Source organism: Canis lupus, chromosome 1 (genome assembly GCF_011100685.1).
Source record: "Canis lupus familiaris isolate Mischka breed German Shepherd chromosome 1, alternate assembly UU_Cfam_GSD_1.0, whole genome shotgun sequence".
Classification (NCBI taxonomy): Eukaryota; Metazoa; Chordata; class Mammalia; order Carnivora; family Canidae; genus Canis; species Canis lupus.
Window position 1 is genome coordinate 48031078 of NC_049222.1, and position 17480 is coordinate 48048557.

Sequence of the window (17480 nt, forward strand, 5' to 3'; positions counted from 1 at the left end):
CTAGGAAATTGAAAACAGATTCCTCCCCAGCTGACCACAAGTAGAAGGGAAAGGACATGCCTCCTGGGCTTGTTTCAAAGGCCTTGTGTTGATGAGCTTTTAAAATATATGTATATACATATAAAATATATATACATGTGTATATATATATATATATATATTTTTTTGGCATGTTTACGCTGACTTAAACATTTTTAAATCCTGTTAGTGCGTGGTGTGTGCACTGAGGATGAGCCCTCTCTTTTCTCACAGGAGTGTTCAAGACCATGAGCCCGTTGACAGGCCGCTGCCACTGGAAACGTGGCTCCCTGCACGCTCCCTTCCTCAAGCAGCCTAGCTGGGAGGCAGCTGAGATCCATGTGCCCTCACAGGCCCAGGGTAGGAGCTGCCTGGCTACATGTTGGGTGATGCTCCGATGCACTCATTTCAGTGACATGTAGGAGCAAGGGCACATGATTGTCCAGCAGACCCACCGCAGGGGGCACTGGGGATCCTGAGAAGCAGGGCTGCAGGCCCCCAGAGGGGTGCCCCCCATCTCTGGCATATCATGGGGCTCTCAGGAGTTTCTCCAGTCTTTTTTTTTTTTTTTTAAGATTTTATTTATTTTTATTTTTATTTATTTATGATAGTTACAGAGAGAGAGAGAGGCAGAGACACAGGCAGAGGGAGAAGCAGGCTCCATGCACCGGGAGCCCGACGTGGGATTCGATCCCGGGTCTCCAGGATCGCGCCCTGGGCCAAAGGCAGGCGCCAAACCGCTGCGCCACCCAGGGATCCGGAGTTTCTCCAGTCTTTGATGTGTTTAGTCCAGAGTCAATCCCTTAACCATCCCCCCTAACCCACCCCACAAAACCTGGGTTGTTTGAGTACACACGGAATACCTGTGACCAATGCTGTACTGTTCCGTGGGTTGTTCACTGTTACCACTTGGGCACCTCCTGTCTGGGGGAAGGGGGGGTACATTGAGCAGCCCTTTGGCTGTGCTGGCCTGAGGAGGATCTCATTTCCCTGGTAGAGTTTGAATGGAGGTATTAACCCTTTATGGAAGCGGTGCCGGGGTCTCACCTATGCAGGATGCTGGGCCCCTGCTCCTTCTTCCCTCTCTGTGTGGAGCTACTTGCCATCTGCAGTCCCAGGGCAGACACCAGAGTGTGTTTCCCTGCTGGCCACTCAGTTGTGCCCTGCGTACCTGACTCCCGGTATCCTGAAAAGTCCCCTAGTTCTCCAAGGAGCTCCACACAACAGTCCCCAGGTGGGCAGGCAGGGGAAGGACCCTGGGTGCCCAGAGCAGGGAGGCCGGGCTGAGTCTCACTGGCCTCCATGTGGGCTCCAGTGCTCCCCCTGGGAGCCCTGAGGTGAGTTGTAGTGTATTGCTAATAGGTGTATTATTTTAAAATTAAAAGGAAGGAAAGGAGGGCACCTGAGTGGCTCAATGGGTGGAACATCTGCCTTCGGCTCAGGTCATGATCCCAGAGTTCTGGGATGGAGTCCTGCATCAGGCTTCCTGCTCAACAGGGAGTCTGCTTCTCCCTCTATCTTTGTGTGCTTGTGCTCTCGCACATGTGCATTCTCTCTCTCTGTCTGTCTCTCTCTGTCTCCCTCTCTCTCTCCCTCCCCCCCTCTCAAATAAATACATCTCTTACAAATTTTTTTTTTTTAAAAAGAGGAAAGGAAAACCAGCTCCCACGTGCCAGGCACTAAGCTGTCACTTTTATTTGTCTTGTTTAGTCTTCAAAACCATCTTTTCCAGGAGGAGGATTAGCTTTGTGGTACAGATAAAGGAATAGCTCAGAAGGGAGGAATAATTTGATCTAAGATGCTTGGGGCTGGTATGATGAGCGATACTGTTTCTCTTCCACCTCTGGGTTTGGAACCAGTTGAGACAACAGGTGCAGCATTGGCGGGGTCACACATCAGCCTTATTTCTGATAAGCTGCATTGTGGGAGGGGGCCTGCATGTGGGCCACAGTGGCTTCCTCGCATTTCACTCCCAGATCACAGATGCTTGTTCAGTGGCTAACAGAGCTGGGAAGCTCAAACTTGCCACCAAAGCAGAGCCTGCCCTTTGGCTCCATGCATTTGACCTCTGGCCAGGACACACCTCTCGGGGCAGACGCAGAAGAGCCCAGAGGGGTTGAGTCATGCACACTCCATTTCTTCTCATACCTTCACCCAGATTGCATGGATCTGATGGAGCCCTACCTCTTCCCAGGGTGGGGACACCTCAGGGAGGGTGGGGCTGTCAGGAGCATCCCTAGAAAATTATGCCAAGTAGAGATAGGAGCCCACCCTTAACAAGTCAGCAGAGGCCTAAACAAACTACCTCCGATCACAGTTGGTGAGAGAATAACCTTTCCTTTATTGGGCTAAAATTGGTTCTAATTAACTTAACATTTTGTGTAAAGAAACCTGTCATCCTAGAAATTTGGAAAGTACAAAAATGTACTTTTGTACATTTGTACAACAAATTTTAAGTCACATAAAATTCCACCATTTTTGGGAATCCCTGGATGGCTCAGCGGTTTAGCACCTGCCTTCAGCCCAGGGCGTGATCCTGGGATCCAGGGATCAAGTCCCACATCGGGCTCCCTGCACGGAGCCTGCTTCTCCCTCTGCCTGTGTCTCTGCCTCTTTCTCTGTGTGTGTCTCTCATGAATAAATAAATAATAAAATCTTAAAAAAAAAAATTCCACCACTTTTAATATAGTGGCACACCATCTTCTAGTCTTTTTTTTCTATCTTTTCTATAAACATTGCACGATGAAAATATGGTTTTCATCTGCTTTTTGCATGGTCTTTTCCCTGTGTTTTTTAAAATTATATTTAAGCATTCCTCCTATTAAGATTGTAAGGTTAACTTTTCAAAAGCTAGTGCTAAGGCATAAATATTAGTCTCTCCATAATATTTCAACTTCTGTATTTTTAAAAAATTTTTCATTTATTTGAGAGCGAGTGCGCACAGGGGGAGGAGCAGAAGGAGGGAAAAGACTCTTCAGCAGACTCTGGTGCTCAGCACAGAGCCCCGTGTGGGGCTTGATTTCACAACCCTGAGACAGTAACCTGAGCCAAAACCAAATGAGCCACCCAGGTGCCCCACAACAAATGTATTTTTAAAAATCTCTGATCTAGGGCTATTTTCCTAAAGCCTGAAATTTTACTGTGCCTTCTTGTTTGGGTTACACGTAATAAAATATAGCACTTAGATAAAAGTTAGACGTGGAGGTTAACAGACCTCCTACCAGCTTTTCTAGCTTAGAGAAGGAAGGTACTAAGTGAAATGAGAGATTAAGTTCAGAAATGTGCACGTCTTACTTCTAGGGTTCGGTTAATAAAAGGCTGAGTTAGCTGTTCTAGATTTAATAGTGGTACTTGACAGAAAGTCCGGCATATCCTTCCTCTGATGTTATGCCTCCGTAGAAGTCTGAGATGCTGTGAGTTATTCTTGGCCTGTCTTGCATGCAAGCAGGCTGTTGACATGCTTGTACCCTGACAGTGGGGTTGATGGCAAGGAGAGACTGGTTCTCTGCTCATCCCCGCAATTCCCCATTTTGGGTCCTGGGAAACAGCGCCTCCCAACCCTCTAGTGCCAAACAGGTGCCTCTTGCACCCCGTCCCCTCGACAGTGGGGCTGTCAGCCTGTGTCCTGGTGACCTGGGCTCACGGTGCTGCCCTGTTCCACTGCAGACACATGGTGCTTCTGAAGGAGCAGTATGGGAAGCAAGTGGTCGTAAACCTGCTGGGGAGCAGAGGCGGAGAGGAGGTGCTCAACAGAGCCTTCAAGGTAAACGCCGTGCTGCTTCTTGGCGCCCGGGGTGGTGGGGTGGTGGGTGAGTGAGGTGAGGGCCCCGCTCAGAGGCAGGCTTCTGTGCTGGACTGGACAGCAGTGCTCTCCCCATGTTTGGGGAGGCTTCTTTTTTTCCCACCAGCTCTGTAGCATGAGGTGATTTGGACTCCTGATCTATGAAATTTAATTTTTATGAACTGATGGTTTAGGAATTTGCTCAAAGTCAAAACAAAGCATCTCCCATCTCCGGCTGCATTTCCTCCGGGGCTCCCACTGGGGCTTTGAGGGCTCAGGTTAGCCAGGCCTCTTTCCCATTCTCTTGGACACACGTGCACGCACGCACCCCCATCACCACCACCTTGCACACATGTGGGCTTCGCCCTGCTGCCCCTCACTGCTCTGGGAGCCTGAGCTCCCCCTTCCTTCCTTGGTCTGGCTCTGCTGCAGGCCAGGGCCTCCTGGCAAGCTCACCCAAACACCTGCAGGGCACCTGGCATGGAGCAGTTGTTCAGAGCTCCTGGTGGAGTTAAAGCAAGGAATCTTACATGATTTCCTCCTGCTAATAACTTTAACCTTCAAATCTTCTGTCCCCTTCTGGGCTGTCCCTGAAAGCTGCTTCCTTTGCCCGGCTCCTCTGGGTACTTTCAGGGGTGGGAGCAGGGGGGCCTGAACAGGGAAGGAACAGGTAGAAGGAACGGCTCCACCTACCTCGCCCCACCTTGCCCAGGGCCTCTCCCTGTTCCCAGAGTCCCAAGGATATTCAGTCCACTAGGTGAAAAAAGCTCCAGAATGAGCTGTGGGCGATGACCACACTCCTATCCTAGTGGCCCATGTCTCCCATGGGAAGTGAAGAAAAGCCCTCTGGTTGTTCCAAGGTCACAGAAGCCCCTTATGGGGAGAGTGAAACCAGACTTCACCTCATGGGAAGCAGCGTTTGCTGCCTTCCTAACTCCTGACCTCTGGCTGGTAGGAGCTGAACCCAGTGGGTGCTCCTTTCCCTCTGCTCAGAAAAGCCATGTGCTCAGAGCAGACTTCCTGGTGGCCAATTTCATTTGGCCAGACCTGCTTTTCCTGTTTGGTTTGTTGCTGTTGGCAACAGCTTGCTGAGTATCTCCCCACCCAACCATCTTGGCAGCAACATTGACAGCTTATTTTAAGGAAAAAAAAAAAGAACAGAATCTCTTTTCCCTTGATGTCTTGAGTTATGGAGAGGGGATCCCCTCAGGTCCCCATCATCTGGAGGAAGTGCCCCCTTGATGATGGGCTCTTTTGTCACTCGTGGGGTAGGAGGCAGCAGTGGTCCTGTGGCCCAGGTGGCGGGGGGGGGCAGGTAGGAGAGGGGAGGGGAATGCCACTGGAGGAGACCTGCCGGTGCCACACCGAACTGCGGTTCTGTCAGCCCTGAAGTCCGGGCACCAGCAGCCAGCCTGCAATCATCAGGCCACAGTGGGACAAGGTGCTCACTCGAAAATGTAAAGTCACCAAGAAGTACACAGGTCAGTTCAGCTGACTTTTTTTTCATAGCGAGACCTTCCTGATGGTCAGAGCCACGCTCTGCCTGGCATTCTGGGTACAGCGCTGGGCACTTTGAGTTGGAGGGACCAGAAGGCCTGAAGCCCTTCTTTTTTTTTTTTTTTTTTTTCTGAAGCCCTTCTAATCTTTCAAGGTCATCAGACTCTCTGGACAAGTCTAAGCTGAAGCTACACAGGAGGGTCCAGGGTGGGGTGGGTCTGAGCCCCGGTGCTCTGGGGAGGCAGCTGGTTCATCTACCACAGGGCTCTCAAGAAAGCTGAGTTGTTGCCTGGGAGGTTCCTCACGTGGGAGGAAGGCAAAGCCTCTGTCAGGAACACTGAGCTGCCTGGGGTCCACCTATTATGCACCCCCATCTCTGGCCTTGCCTCCCCTCTGGGTCCTGTACTAGCCTGGGCCCACCGACCCTGACCATTTGTCACCCCATCCTAAAGTCTCATGGGACCATGCCTCTGGCACTCCCCCCTCACAGGGACCTTGATGCAAGAATTGGGCACCACTGAGCACACCCCCCCTGGGGCTTGCACTTGTCAGGATGGGACTGGTTACCTGGGCAACAGGGAGCTGGATTATGAGCTCCACAGCCTGCTGGGCTGTGCTGTCCCTGATGGGCCCAGGGCACTTGCGTGCCTACAGGATAGCGTGGTCCTCCCCTCATGAGTGCCCTCCCAAGGGCCCTGCAGTGGGGGGATGTCCATTCAGGGCTGTGAGCCAGGGGGCTGAACCTCCGGCTGTCCTTTGCCCAGGGAGGCCCTTCTGCCCTGCTGCAGGCAAGATGCTCTTTGCAGCCTCATCCGCAAGTCTTTGTTTTTCCCTTTCAGGGTCGGGACTGATAAACAGCTTGGTCCACCACATGCCTTAAAATAAACTGTGGGCTCTAGCGAGTGCCTGGGGTAGCCTCACAGATTCCAGCCTGCGAGGCTTGTGGTCCCTCGCTCTCCTGCCACTCTCTCCCTTTCCACTTTCAGAAATTGCTCTGGGCTTCTTGCCACGCCGGCGACACACCTATGATAAACTTTGACTTCCATCAGCTGGCCAAAGGTGGGAAGCTAGAGAAATTGGAGAATTTGTTGAGGCCCCAGTTGAAGCTCCACTGGGATGACTTTGACGTGTTCACCAAGGGCGAGAATGTAAGTCCACGGTGAGTCTCCACCTGCGTCCTCGTCCTCCTGCTGGGTGACTGGCGGAGCAGCCAGGGGTCCTCCCAACAAGTGCAGTTTCCTGGACCACAGGCTCAGGGATGGGGGGGACCCCAGGTTCCAGCCTTCTTCCCCTCCCCACCTTCAGAATGTGCTTTTGAATTTTGTGAGTAGGTGGCAAAACCTGGTTTTCTGGCAAAATAAATTATAAATAAAGGGACTCGGTTAAAACATGGAGCTATGGTGGCCATAGAATTCATTGTTCAAACTGATGAAAGCCCATGAGAGTGAAGAGGAACATCTAACATCAGCCCCATTGCCAGGAGGGCATGGGGTATAGATTTTCCTGCTCAGAGCTGAGCAAAAAAAAGGAAGCCTACCTTCCTCAAATCACAATGCAGTCAATCCTCTGCATTCACAGATTCTGTATTTGCACATTTGTCCATTGCTAACGTTTATGTGTAACCCCCAAATCAATACTTACAGCCCATTCATGGTCATTCACAGACATGCTCAGAACTGTGAAAATTTCGAGTGTCTCAGTACGCCACATTCCCAGCTGAGGGAGAACAAGGCGACGCTCTGCCTTTTGGTTTCAGCTCTTCTACTATAAAGCATCCTTTTTATGGTCTGTGTAGTGCCACATGGTCACATTTTTGTGCATTTTATTGGTGATTTCGCTGTTTAAAATTCTCCCCAACTGTAGTGCAAAGAGCTGTAAGGTGTTCCCAAGCACAAAGTGGCTGTGATGTGTCAGATGGGGAAATACCTATGATAGAGAAGCTTTGCTTGGGTATGTTAGCTATAGTGCAGTTGGCTAGGAATCCAGTGTTAATAAGTCAACAAACTATATTAAAGTGCCTTTAAACAGAAACACACATAAAACAAGGTTGTATGTTGAGTGGTTGATGAAGATGTGTGAGAGCAGAGGCTTGCAGGAACCTAACCCTGGATTTCCCCTGGGAGCAGTAGTTTGGCATTGGCTAATCTGCTAATGGTTCGATTCACTAATTGTTTTTTTTTTTTTCTTTTTAAGATTTATTTATTTATTTTATGGGGTGGAGAGAGCAGGAGGAGGGACAGAGGGAGAGACTCGCATGCAGAATCCCCACTGAGCACAGACCCTGATGCGAGGCTCAATCTCATAACCCTGAGATCATGACCTGAGCTAAAATCAAGAGTCGATGCTTAACCAACTGAGCCATCCAGGTGCCTCTCAATTCATTGATTGTTCATGGTAACTTTTTAAGATATAACTGTAGCAAATAGTGAGAATTGGCATCTGTTATAACAACCTAGGCGTGCAGGTGGCCAAGAGTGTATGTGCCACGCCAGCAGTGCTGGGGTCCCTTGGGGTGTGTTCTGGGGCTTCTGGTGGGCTACCAGAATAGGTGAGTGTGGGCACCAGTTTTCTTGGAGGCCTCCAGTCATATGTAGGCCATTGTGCTATGGCCCTTGGTCCTTCAACTACAATTTGTAACCATTTGCATTTCTTGTTTTTCAAAGTTTTCAGAAAGGCACTTTGCGGATGAACTGTCTTGATTGCCTGGACCGAACCAACACAGTGCAGAGCTTCATAGCACTCGAGGTCTGTCCCTGTTGTGTGAGGCCCCTTGGGCCACCTGGGTTATATCCCATGCCTCCATTGGCAAGATGAGGGTGACCTCACTGGGCTAACTTTCTAACAGTGGGAATGTGGGGCAGAGATGTGCTGGGAAGCTAAGAGCGAGGTTTTCCTGGCTGGCCTTTGCCCCATTTTTAGGCACTCTTTGAGGAATGCATCCCAGACGTGGTGGCCCAAAGCTGCCAGGTGCCACCTTGAATAACAGTGGTTCTGTGTAATGATTGCTGTGGATATCCAGTTGGGCAAGGGCAGTGTGAAGCTGGCTGAGATGAGGCTGAATCTGAAGCCTGGGAGGGAGATCTCAGTCTGTCTAGTGGCCTGCTGGCCCAGTACCTGGTTCACCTCTCCTGCTCACCACTGGGGGGATGGCATGGAGTCACCACTGCCTGCTGGGGTATCCCTGATTGCTCTCCATCCCTCTGGTGCTCAGGGGTGGGGGATAGAGGAGGTTAGGAGTAAGGGGGGCAGAGGAGGGCTGATAGAATGATCAGGTTGGGTGAGTTGTGGTAGGAAGCCCCATTCTTTGCTATAAGGATTCTTGGAGAGGCACAGAATGAGCCACAGCCTGCCAAATAAGGAACCCACCAGAATGATGCCTGGTGACATTCCCCCCGAACCAGCTATGGGTGATGGGAGCTTCCATGTGAGAAGACAGTGACATCTGTCCCATATTTCTTATCCAGGTCCTTCATCTACAGCTCGAGAGCCTCGGCCTGAATTCAAAGCCCATCGCTGACCGCTTTGTGGAATCCTTTAAAGCCATGTGGTCTCTGAATGGACACAGCCTGAGCAAGATGTTCACAGGCAGCCGGGCCCTAGAAGGGAAGGCCAAGGTAGGGGCAGGCCACAGGGAGAGAGGGAGGGCCTGCATGAATCCCTCATACCACCTATGGTCTGGCTTGTGGCAGGTGGGTAAGCTGAAGGATGGGGCCCGGTCCGTGTCTCGCACTATCCAGTCCAACTTCTTTGATGGAGTGAAGCAAGAGGCCATCAAGCTGCTGCTGGTTGGGGATGTCTACACTGAGGAGTCTGCAGACAAAGGAAGGATGCTTCTGGACAACACAGCCCTGCTGGGTAAGGGGGCTCCCACTCCACTTGCATGGAGGTGTCCAGCTGCCCTGCCCCCAGAAGGAGTGGGTGGGAGTGGTGGGTGTGCTAGATAGCCCTTCCTGCTCCTCCTCAGGTAGTCCCAAAAGGCAGGTAGCAGACACTCCCCTGAGCTGAGCTTCCATGCCCTGCACTTCTGGCCTGTGTCTTGAGCTTGACCACTTGAGAAGCAGCCTACAGCTGTGATTTGTATTCTTTTATGAAATGGTCAGTCATTTGCAGCCACAAGAGGAAGCTCAGGAAAAAACAAAGTTTATTCTTCAGAAGTAAGAACATACAGAGGCATCTGGGTGGCTCAGTTAAGTGTCTGTCTCTTGACTTTGACTCAGGTCATGACCTCAGGGTCATGAGATAGAGCCCTGCATTGGGCATCAGGCTCCAAACTCAGTATGGAGCCTGCTTAAGATTCTTTCTCTTCCTCTCCCACCCCTGCTCTCTCTCTCTCTCTTTCTCAAAAAAAAAAAAAAAAAAAAAATACAGACCAAAAGTGAAAGGTTGGAAAAAGATGTTTGTAGCTATATTCCTAACAGACAAAAAGAGACTCTAAAACAAAGACTATTAAGAGACAAAGAAGGGCATTACATAATGATAAAGGGGTCCATTAAACAAGGTGACATAAAGTGTAAATATATATATACACACCCAACATATGAGCACTATGATATTTAAATGTTAACGTCTAAAGGGAGAGATTTACAGCAATACAACAATAGTAGGGGCCTTTAAGATCCCACTTATATTGATGGATAAATCATCCAGACAGAAAATGAGTAAGGAGACATTGGCCTTAAACAACATATTAGACCAGATGGATTTAACAGACATAAGCAGAACATTCCACCCCCCAGCCAACAGAATACACATTCCTCTCAAGTACACATGGAACATTCTCTAGGATGGGTCATATGTTAGGCCACAAGACAAATCTTAATAATTTCAAGAAGATGAAATCCTGTCAAGCATCTTCTCTGACCACAATGGTATGAAACTAGAAATCAATTACAAGAAAACTGGAAAAAAAACCCACAAAAATGTAGAGATTAAACAACATGCTACTGAACAACCGGTGATGGGTGATCAGAGAAGCAAGGGAGAAATTTAAAAAATACCTAGAGTCAAACAACAGAAATACAATATACCAGAATCTTTGGGATGCAGCAAAAGCACTTCTATGAGGAAAGAGCACAGCAATACAGGCCTACCTCAAGGAAGCAAGAGAAATCTCAAGTAATCTAACTTTACAACTAAAGGAACTAGAAAAAAAAAAAAAATGAAGCCCAAAGTCACTAGAAGGAAGGAAGTAATAAAGACCAGAGGGGAAATAAATGAAATAGAGATTTAAAAACAGTAGAAAAGATCTACAAGAATTGGTTCTTTGAAAAGATAAAATTGATTAAACTATAGCTAGACTAACCAAGAAAAAGAAGTGACTAATCAGAAATGAAAGAGGAGATTCATAGCTGACACCACAGAAATACAAAGGATCACAGGAGACTTCACACATAATTCTATGCCAACAAATTGGACAACCTAGAAGAGATGGATAAATGCCATTCTTCCAAGACAGAATCATGAAGAAATACAAAATCTAGATAGACCGATTGTTAGTAATGAGGTTGTATTAAAAATAAAAAACCTCCCAAGGGGCACCTGACTGTCTTAGTTGGTTGAACGTGCAACTCTTGATCTTGGGGTTGTGAGTTCAAGTCCCCTGTTGGGCAGAGATATTTTGAAAAATAAAATGGAATAGCTGAAAATTAAAACCAAAACAAACAACAAAAACCCTCCTAATACACATAAGTCCCTTGACCTGAAAGCATCACTGGTGAATTCTACCAAACATGCAAAAAAGTTTTAATACCTGACCTTCTCAGCTCTTTAAAAAAATTGAAAAGGAGGGAATACTTCCAAACTCATTTTATGAGGCCATCATTATCCTGATACCAAAACCAGACTAGGATGTCATGAACCCACAACAAAATTGTAGGCCAGGATCACTGATGAACACTGACACACAAATCTACAATAAAATATGCAAACCAAATTCAACAACACATCAAAAGGATTGTTTTTACCATGATCAGGAAGGATTTATTCCAGTGATGCAAGAATGGTTCAACATCCACAAATCAATCAGCTGATACACCACATTAACAAAATGAAGGATAAGAATCCTGTTGATCTGGGCACCTGGGTGGCTCAGTCAGTTAAACATCTGCCTTTGGCTCAGGTTATGATCTCAGGGTCCTGGGATCGAGCCCTGAGTTGGGCTCCCTGCTTGACAGGGAGTCTGCTTCTCTTCCTCACTTTGCCACTCCCTTCCCCCACTCATGCTCTCACACGCACTCTCAAATAAATAAAAATCCTTTTTAAAAAAGAATATATAAAGAAAAAGCATTTGACAAAATTCAACATCCATTCCTGATAAAAACTCTCAACAAAGTGGATATGGAGGAAATTTACCTAAACATAATGAAGGTTATAGACGACAACCCCACAGGTAACATCATACTCAATGGTGAAAGGCTTTCAGCTTTTCATCTAAGATCAGGAATAAGACAAGGATGCCTAGTCTTGCCCCTTTCATTCAACATATATTAGAAGTCCAACCCACAGCAATTAGGCAAGAAAAAAGTCACCCAAGTTAGGAAGAATAAAACTGCCACTGTTTGCAAATGGCATACTATATATAGAAAACCCAAAGGACCACCCAAAAACCGTTAGAACTAATAAATGAATTTAGTAAAGTAACAGGATACAAAATCAACATATAGGAATCTGATGTCTCTATACATTAGTAACAAATTATCAGACTGAAAATTAAGAAAACAATTCCATTTACAGTTGCATCAAGAAGAATAAAATATCCAGGAATAAATTTAACCAAGGAGATGAAAGACTTATATTCTGAAAACTGTAAGACAGTGATGAACAAAACTGAAAAACAGGCAAATAAATAGATATTCTGTGCTCATGGATTGGAAGTATTAATATAGTTAAAATGTGCATACTATCTGAAGCAATGTACAGATTCAGTACAATCCCTATCAAAATTCCACTGGCATTTTTCACAGAATTAGAACAAAGAATTCTAAAATTTGTGTGAAATCACGAAAGATCCCAAATAGCCAAGGCAATTTTTTTTATTAAAGATTTTATTTATTTATTCATGAGAGACACAGAGAGTCAGAGACACAAGCAGAGGGAGAAGCAGGCTCCATGCAGGGAGCCTGACATGGGACTCGATCCCGGGTTTCCAGGATCACACCCTGGGCTGAAGGCAGCACTAAACCGCTGAGCCACCCGGGCTGCCCTAGCCAAGGCAATCTTGAGAAAAAAGAACAAAGGTGGAGGTATCCAGCTCTCTGATTTCAAACTAAACTGTAAAATTATAGTAAAACAGTATTGTATTGGTATAAAAACAGTCACACAGAACAATGAACAGAATTGAGAGCCCAGATTTAAACCCATGCATATATGGACTGCAAATTTATGACAAAGATGCTAAGAACATACAATGGCAAACGGACAGTCCCTTCAATAAATGATGTTGGGAAAACTGAACAGCTACATGCAAAAGAGTGAAACTAGACCACTGTCTTACACGATGCACAAAAGTCAACTCAAAATGGATGAAAGACTCGAATGTAAGACCTGAAACCATACAGTTCCTAGAAGAAAACCCAAGTAGTAAGCTCCCCCAACATTGGTGTTAGCAATATTTTTTTGAATCTGACTCCAAAGGCAAAGGAAACTGAAGCACAAATAGATTGGATTACATCAAACTGAGTAACTTCTGGACAGCAAAAGGAATCATCATCAAAACAAGAAGGCAGTGGTGCCTGGTGGTGGCTCAGTCGATTGGGTGACTGCCTTCGGCTCAGGTCAAGATCCCCGTCCTGGGATCAAGCCCTGCATTGGGCTCTCTGCTAGTGAGGAGCCTGCTCCTCCTTCTGCCTCTGCTGCTCCCCCTGCCTGTGCACACATGCTCTCTCTCTCTCTCTCAAATAAATAAACTCTTAAAAAAAAAGAAAAAAAACTCAAAAGGCAGGGGGTACCTGGATGGGTCAGTCAGTTAAGCATCCAACTCTTGGTTTTGGCTCATGTCATGATCTTGGGGTTGTGAGATCAAGCTCTGCATCAAGATCAGGAGTCTGCTTTAGATTCTCTCTCTCTCCCTCTGCCTCTCTCCCTGCCTCACCGCCCCCCCCACCAGAAAAATAAAAATAAAAAGCAGCCTACTAAATGAGAACGGATTTTTCTGAATCCTATATTGGATAAGAGGTAATATCCAAAATATGTAAAGAACTCCTACAACTCACCAGTAACCACAAAAAAATCAAGCAACCTGATAAAAGGTGGCCAGAGGATCTGAATGGGCAGATCTCAAAGAAGACATATGGTCAATGGGCACATGAGAAGATGTTCAACATCATTAATTACTAGGGAATGCAAATCAAAACCAAAATAAGATATAACCTCACACTGGCCAAAAAGGCAACGAGCATTGGAGAGAGTTATGAAGATAAGCGAGTCGTCATGTGCTGTTCCTAGGAATATGAATTGGCACAGCCACTATGGAAAGCAGTATGGAGATTCTCAGAGAATTAAGAATAGAACTACCATATGATACCACTCTTCCACTTTGGGGGATTTATCTGGAGAATGTAAAAACATTGATTCAAAAAATTATACATACCCTTATGTTTATTGCAGCATTATTTTTTTTTAAGATTTTATTTATTTGACAGCACAAGCAGGGCGAGTGGGAGAGGGAGAAGCAGCTTCCCCGAAAGCAGGGGGCCCGACATGGGGCTCGATCCCACCACCCTGGGATTATGACCTGAACCAAAGGCAGCTGCCCAACTGACTGAGCCACCCAGGTGCCCCAATTGCAGCATTATTTACAAAACCAAGATATGGAATAAGCCAAGTGCCCATCAGTAGGTGGATAAAGAAGATGTGACATGTACACACACACATGCACACACACATACTCACACAGAGGAATACTACTTGACCACAAAAAGGAATGAAGTCCTGCCATTTGCAACCACGTGGATGGACCTTGAAAGTATTATGCCAAGTGAAATGAGTCAAGTGGAGAAAGACAGATACCACGTGACTTAGCTCTTGGAATCTAAAACAAAACAAAAGCAAACTTCCAGATGAAAACAGATCCGTGTTTACCAGAGCAGGTTGGTGTGGGTGAAGGCTGTCGAATGTGTGGTGATAGATGGTAACCAGACTTTGGGTGGTGATCATTTTGTAGGTGTACGGATGTAGAATTGTAATGTTTTACACCGGAGACATAAAACGTTATCTACCAATTTTACCTTAGTTTAACAATTTCTTTATTAGACTTGCAGCTCCTAGACATGGAGGGCATGCCACACAGGAGTTTATTGGGATTTTCTTCAGTGGGGTTTCCTCCGGAAAGGCAGGACAGGGTAAACAGCTTAGAATTGGCTGGTTTGAGTAATTCTGGTAGGGCTTTGGGTTATAGGCACGGAGTCTAGTTGAATGATAACCTGATCCTGGCATGATTGAGGCAAAAGAATATACAAAATAAGTATACAGTACTAGCCATCACTGTTTCTTGGGGGCCCGTGCTTTCTGGCCTTGAATGGGAGCCCACTCTTACATATTTCCAAGGGGAGGGAGAAAGTCAAGAAGGCACTGCAGGCATCCGTGTACAGTCTCAGCCCCAGTGGGCTCTTGGTCCCATCGCCAGGTATCATTTGTCCCAGGGAGTCTCCCGTGAGAGTGGCCCCCTGTTTGTTATGGTCCCAGGACCCTACTGAACTGGAAGAAGGAGAAGAAATGATTGTCTCCGGGGATCAGGACACCTCCTGCTCTCGGGGCAAGATTGCCATGCTTCTGTCAATAGCTAGAGGTTTGGGGTTGTTAGTTGATATATAGTTGACGTGTGGCATTGTATTACTTTCATGTGTTCAACATCATGATTCGATACTTGTGTACGTTGTGAAATGATCACAGTAAGTCTCGTTAATATCCATCACCACACATAGTTACAAAAGATTTTTTTCATATGATGAGATCCTTTAAGATCTACTCTCTTAGCAGCTTTGGAATGGGTGACCCAGTATTATCAACTATGGTGGTTCTGCTGTACATTACATCCCCAGGACTTCCTGACTTTATAACAACTATACCTTTTGACTCCCTTCATCTTTCTCTCCCCCAACCCCCTCAACACCTTCTCTATATCTAGGAGTTCATGGTTTTTAGAATTTGGGGAGAGGGTGGTTTTTTGGTGGGTTTTTTCTTTTTGGTTTCTTGTTTTGTTTTTTGTTTTTTAACTTCTACCTGTAAATGAGCTACAGGTTTCTTTGAGGGAATTTTAATGGCTTCTTATCCCCTAGACCCTATAAATGTTATAGAGCTAGTAGAGAAGAAGGGGGAACCCAGCATTTTTCCTTATAAGACCGTATAAGTTTTAGAACTTTTTGAAAAATTAACTTGCCCATGCTTAAAATGGTTTCACAGCCCCTTTGCTGTTTTCATTCCTCCATAAAGACTTTCGCTTGGCTTCACTTCACCAAGGTGATTATTTGCGTCGACCTGGAAATCAGGCCAGCTTGGTCAAAGCTGAAGAGAGGATCTGAGTAGCACAGGATCTTATTAAGTAGATAGGTAGGCATGACATAGATTTGAGGTAAGTCACTCATTTAAAAAAATGGAATGTATTTCGGATATCCAGAGGATGGACATGATTCAGAGCAATGATTTTTTTTTTTTAAAGGCTTGAGTCCAGGGTAATGCAAACAAAGTATCTCATGAGGGATGGAGGATGAAAAAGGCCAAGATGGTGTAAGACATTTAAAAGTGTTTTTTTTTTTTTTTAAGATTTTATTTATTTGAGAGAGAGAGAGAGAGAGAGAGCGAGCAAGAACACGAGCAGGGGGAGGCAGAGGGAGAAGCAGACTCTCTGCCAGGCAGGGATCCCGACATGGAGCTCGATCTCAGGACCCTGGGATCATGACCTGAGCTGAAGGCAGATACTTAACTAACTGAGCCACTTACCCTAAAACATTTCAAGTTTTAGGTACCAGTGTTCAGAGTGGGGTGGGTTGTGGCGTCCCCTTGCTGACAGCCCCACTGGGTGGTGGAGGTCGTGCCAAGCAGAGACTCCCTGTGGTGTCTGGGTAAAGGACGTCGAGAGTGAACGCGTGGTCCTGTGTTTTCGGGGCTTCGTGGCACAAATGCCCCAGGGAAGTCTACTGGTTCTGGGGCTCTGGCCTCTCCCCACCCTCGCGGGGAGCAAACCCAGCCCCTGCCCGTAGGGGCTGCAGCCCTCTCCCCGACAGGGAGCCCCTTCCGAGTCTGGGGAGGATGCGTGTGGTTGTGCGGTGTAGACAAGCATGCCCTCTCCTGCCTCTACACAGTGACTCCCAGGATCCTGAGGGCCATGGCTGAGCGCCAGTCGGAATTCACAAATTTCAGGCGGATCCGAATTGCCACGGGGACGTGGAACGTGAACGGAGGCAAGCAGTTCCGGAGCAACCTCCTGGGGACGGCCGAGCTGGCCGACTGGCTCCTCGACTCCCCCACGCGCTCGGGCCTCCCGGGATCCCAGGGTGAGCGCTGCGGCTTGACCCTGAAACAGATTCCACCGAGACCCCCCTGCCCCGGGCTGACCTTTCCCGCAGCCCACGACTCCTTGAGATGCGGCATGTGGTGCCCTCAGCCCTCAGAAAGTTTGGAAAGGGCTGTGGTCTCTGTTTCCAGAACACACCTGGCAAATTACTTGGCGCCTTCTCTTTTCCAGATGTTTGGAAGGGTCACCAGAGCGGGGAGGTCTCTCTTGCCACAGAGAGAGATTTTGCAGTTTGGGTTTGGCTCTTCAGAAGGGCTCTGTCATTAAGGAGGAGGATGTGCTCAGGGCTGCGTTACTGTGGGAAGTGGGGCCGGGCCGAGGACACCTGTCCAGCCTTCCCTGTCCCAGCCTTCTCCCCAGACGCCTCCGTCTGCTCATCTGCGTCACATAGTCACAAAAGAATTTGCGTGCCCCTTAAGAACCAAGTGATTCCAAACTTGGCACTTCACTGTCTTCTGTCACGTGAGGTGATACTGGCCTCAGGATGCAGGGTTTGAGGAATAAAGGCTTCTCTTCAGTTGGCATTTGTGGGCGGGCTGGCTTCCTCCAGCGACCTGGGATCGTGCAAGGGAGCCACGCTCGGGTCTGTGCCCCGTACTGTCACGGGCACCCGCACCCCCCGCCGTTGCCTTGAGGTACAGGGTGGCTCGGGTCCACAGTGTGGGGTTCCTGGGA

General features: G+C 47.4%; 1 protein-coding gene across 2 annotated transcripts in view; it reads left to right on the forward strand.

The window, feature by feature from the left end:
• SYNJ2 (synaptojanin 2) overlaps nucleotides 1–17480 on the forward strand; it is a 98501-nt gene that overhangs the window by 53726 nt on the left and 27295 nt on the right. For both annotated transcript variants that reach the window (XM_038526431.1, XM_038526432.1), the window contains exons 7-12: nucleotides 3685–3781; nucleotides 6283–6455; nucleotides 7960–8041; nucleotides 8761–8910; nucleotides 8986–9151; nucleotides 16594–16785. In XM_038526431.1, coding sequence (XP_038382359.1) covers nucleotides 3685–3781; nucleotides 6283–6455; nucleotides 7960–8041; nucleotides 8761–8910; nucleotides 8986–9151; nucleotides 16594–16785 — 860 coding nt within the window. The remainder of the gene's footprint in view (nucleotides 1–3684; nucleotides 3782–6282; nucleotides 6456–7959; nucleotides 8042–8760; nucleotides 8911–8985; nucleotides 9152–16593; nucleotides 16786–17480) is intronic.